Source organism: Alligator sinensis, unplaced genomic scaffold, assembly GCF_000455745.1.
Source record: "Alligator sinensis unplaced genomic scaffold, ASM45574v1 scaffold1667_1, whole genome shotgun sequence".
In the NCBI taxonomy this organism is placed as follows: Eukaryota; Metazoa; Chordata; order Crocodylia; family Alligatoridae; genus Alligator; species Alligator sinensis.
In genome coordinates this window covers 318,642-321,532 of record NW_005842504.1, presented here as the reverse complement: position 1 = coordinate 321,532, position 2,891 = coordinate 318,642, and the positions used below count along the sequence as shown (strand labels likewise).

The 2,891-nt window shown below is 70.0% G+C and overlaps 1 protein-coding gene across 1 annotated transcript in view; it reads left to right on the top strand.

The window, feature by feature from the left end:
- The window catches only part of DHX34 (DExH-box helicase 34), a gene marked incomplete at its 5' end in the record, with an annotated part of 5,810 nt that overhangs the window by 1,158 nt on the left and 1,761 nt on the right, over positions 1–2,891 (top strand). The window contains 8 exon segments of the mRNA XM_025213033.1: positions 54–156; positions 277–494; positions 638–812; positions 931–1,124; positions 1,381–1,482; positions 1,572–1,814; positions 2,087–2,254; positions 2,552–2,776. Of these exon segments, the coding sequence (XP_025068818.1) occupies positions 54–156; positions 277–494; positions 638–812; positions 931–1,124; positions 1,381–1,482; positions 1,572–1,814; positions 2,087–2,254; positions 2,552–2,776 (1,428 nt within the window).

Sequence of the window (2,891 nt, the reverse complement as noted above, 5' to 3'; positions counted from 1 at the left end):
TGGAGGGGCGGGCTGGAGGGCTGTGCTGAGGCTGCCGCCTGCCCTCCCCGCAGGTCTTTGACCTGCCGCCCCCGGGCGTCCGCAAGTGCATCCTCTCCACCAACATTGCCGAGACCTCGGTCACCATCGACGGCGTGCGCTTCGTCCTGGACTCCGGTGAGACGTTCCCCGGGGGCGGAGGGCTCGGGGGGGGCCGGTGCCGCAGGACTGAGCTCAGCCTGTGCGTGCCCTGATGTCTGTCGCCCCCTAATCCTCCTCCGCCCCTGTGGCCCCCAGGGAAGGTGAAGGAGATGAGCTCGGACCCCCAGGCCAAGCTGCAGCGGCTGCAGGAGTTCTGGATCAGCCGGGCCAGCGCAGAGCAGCGCAAGGGGCGCGCGGGCCGGACAGGGCCCGGCGTGTGCTACCGGCTCTACGCCGAGTCCGACTACGACGCCTTTGCCCCATACCCCGTGCCCGAGATCCAGCGCGTGGCACTCGATGCCCTGGTGCTCCAGGTAGGGCACATGGGGGTGTTTCCCCCGCAATCACCCCCAGGCGGGAGGGAACCCCCGGGACTCATGCTGGGGTCTCCGGTGTGGCTGAGCCGGCCCCAGCCGTCCCAGGATGCCCACCCAGAGCTGCTTCTGCCCCCGTCCAGATGAAGAGCATGTGTCTGGGCGACCCCCGGAGCTTCCCCTTCCTGGAGCCACCGCCACCGTCCAGCCTGGAGACAGCCATGCGCTACCTGCGGGAGCAGGGGGCCCTCGATGACGCCGAGGACCTGACACCCATCGGGAGCTTGCTGGCCCAGCTGCCCGTGGACGTGGTGGTCGGTGAGATGCTGGGAGAGCGCAGCGGCCTTGGGGCTGGCTCCAGGGGGTGGGGAAAGGGTTAGGTAGCCTGGGACTGGAGCTGCCCCCTGCCCCGCTTTGATGCCTTTCTGCCCCGCAGGGAAGATGCTGGTCCTTGGGGTGCTGTTCGGCCTGGCCGAGCCGGTGCTCACGGCCGCAGCGCTGCTGAGCGTGCAGTCCCCGTTCCTGCGCCCCGCGCACGCCAACCCTGACTGTGCTACAGCTCGCCGGCCCCTCGAGAGCCCCCACGGCGACCCCCTCACGCTGCTCAACACCTTCAACCAGTGGGTGCAGGTGGGGCCAGTTGCCAGCTCCAGGAGGCCGGGGGGTGGGGACATGCCTGGGGCAGTTACCCCTTGGGGCTCGGCGCTGGGGGAGGCATCGCAGAGAGGTTTTGCACCCCTGGGGGCTTCTGCCCCATCGAGTGGGATGGGCCAGGGAGGTCTGTGTCGCCCGTGGGGTGGGAAGTGCAGGGTGGAGGGCTTCTGGGGGGACCAGGACCCCCCGTCCCCTTCCCCCAGCGCTGAGGCCACGCTGTTCCCGGTGGCAGGTGAAGTCGGAGCGGAGCAGCAACTCGCGGAAGTGGTGCCGGCGCCGGGGCCTGGAGGAGCATCGGCTCTACGAGGCGGCCAACCTGCGGCGGCAGTTCCAGGTGGGTGCGGACGGGGCCAGGCTCGGTCCGGGGGCTGTCAGGAGAGGGGAGCCAGGCTTCAGCACCCCCTGGCCCTGTCTCGCCCCCAGGACCTGCTCCGGGACCACGGGCTGGTGAAGGTGGCATCCGCCCGGGCCAGCGACAGCTACACGCGGCAGAGCCGGCACCGGGAGCGCCGGGAGCTGCACCGGCTGGGGGGGCGACACGAGCAGACGGAGGGCCGGCGGCGCAAGGCGCTCAAGCTGCAGGACGGGGAGGCTGCGTCCTCCAGCGAGGATGAGGGCGCGGGCGCCCCCGGGGATGGAGACGGGGCACGCAGCGTCGACATCCAGGTGTGTGGGTGGACAGGATGGGGGGGGTCTGGATGCCCGGCCGCTCTCCCGTTTCTGAGGGGCGGTGGGGTCCAGCAGGTGATAGCCGGGATGTTGTCAGGATGCCTGGGGTCCGGGCAGTGGGGTCCAGCGAGCTCCAGCTGCGGGGAGTCAGGACCTGTCCCTGCCCCCGCCCCCCTGACACCTGCTTTTGGTGGGGCCTGGGCTCTGCAGGGGCAGCTGTGAGCACCCCCTGCCAGTGCCCCCCCGTGTCTGAGCCCCTCTCTGCGCAGGACGTCAAGTTCAAGCTGCGTCACAACGTGGACGAGCTCCAGGCCGTGTCCGGCTCAGCCCTGTCCCCCCAGCAGCTCACCCTGCTCAAGCTGGTTCTGTGTCGGGGCCTCTACCCCCAGCTGGCCGTGCCCGACTCCTTCAACAGCTGCCGCAAGGACTCTGACCAGGTAACGCCTCCCCCCCACCCCGCCATGCTGCAGCTCCTCGGGGCGAGACCCGGGACTCCCGGCTTCTCCCCAGCTCGTGGGAACAGGGTCTAGTGGGGTAGAGCGGGTGGGCTGGGAGCCAGGACTCCTGGGTCCTGTTCTCAGCATTGGGAGAGGAGTAGGTCCTAGTGGTTAGAGCAAGGAGGGGTGGGAGCCAGGAGTCCTGGGTTGTCTCCTGGCTCTGGGAGGCATGGCGTGGAGGAGCGGGGAGGTGGTTTGTAGACCCTGCCCCTAACCCCCGGCCTGGTCCCGCGGCAGATTTTCCACACCAGGAGCAAGCAGGGGGTTGTCCTGCACCCGACTTCGGTCTTTGCCACCAGCCCCGAGCTCCTGCTGCCCAAAGAGGAGCGTGGGAAGAGCCAAGGTGGGTGCGTGGGGGCGGGGAGCCCCTCTGCCCAGCCTCGGGGGGCTCACCCTGCCCCGGGCGCTGCAGACCCCATGCACGGAGGAGCTGCTTCTCCCGTGCAGCGAGGCCAGCGCGATGCAGGGACTTGACCAGGCTGGAGATTTGACCCCTGGCCTCTTCTGTGTGGGGGGCTCAGCGGTGGGGCTCCCCGGGCGGCCCTGGCAGGGCTGAGCTGAGCCCCCGGACTTTCTG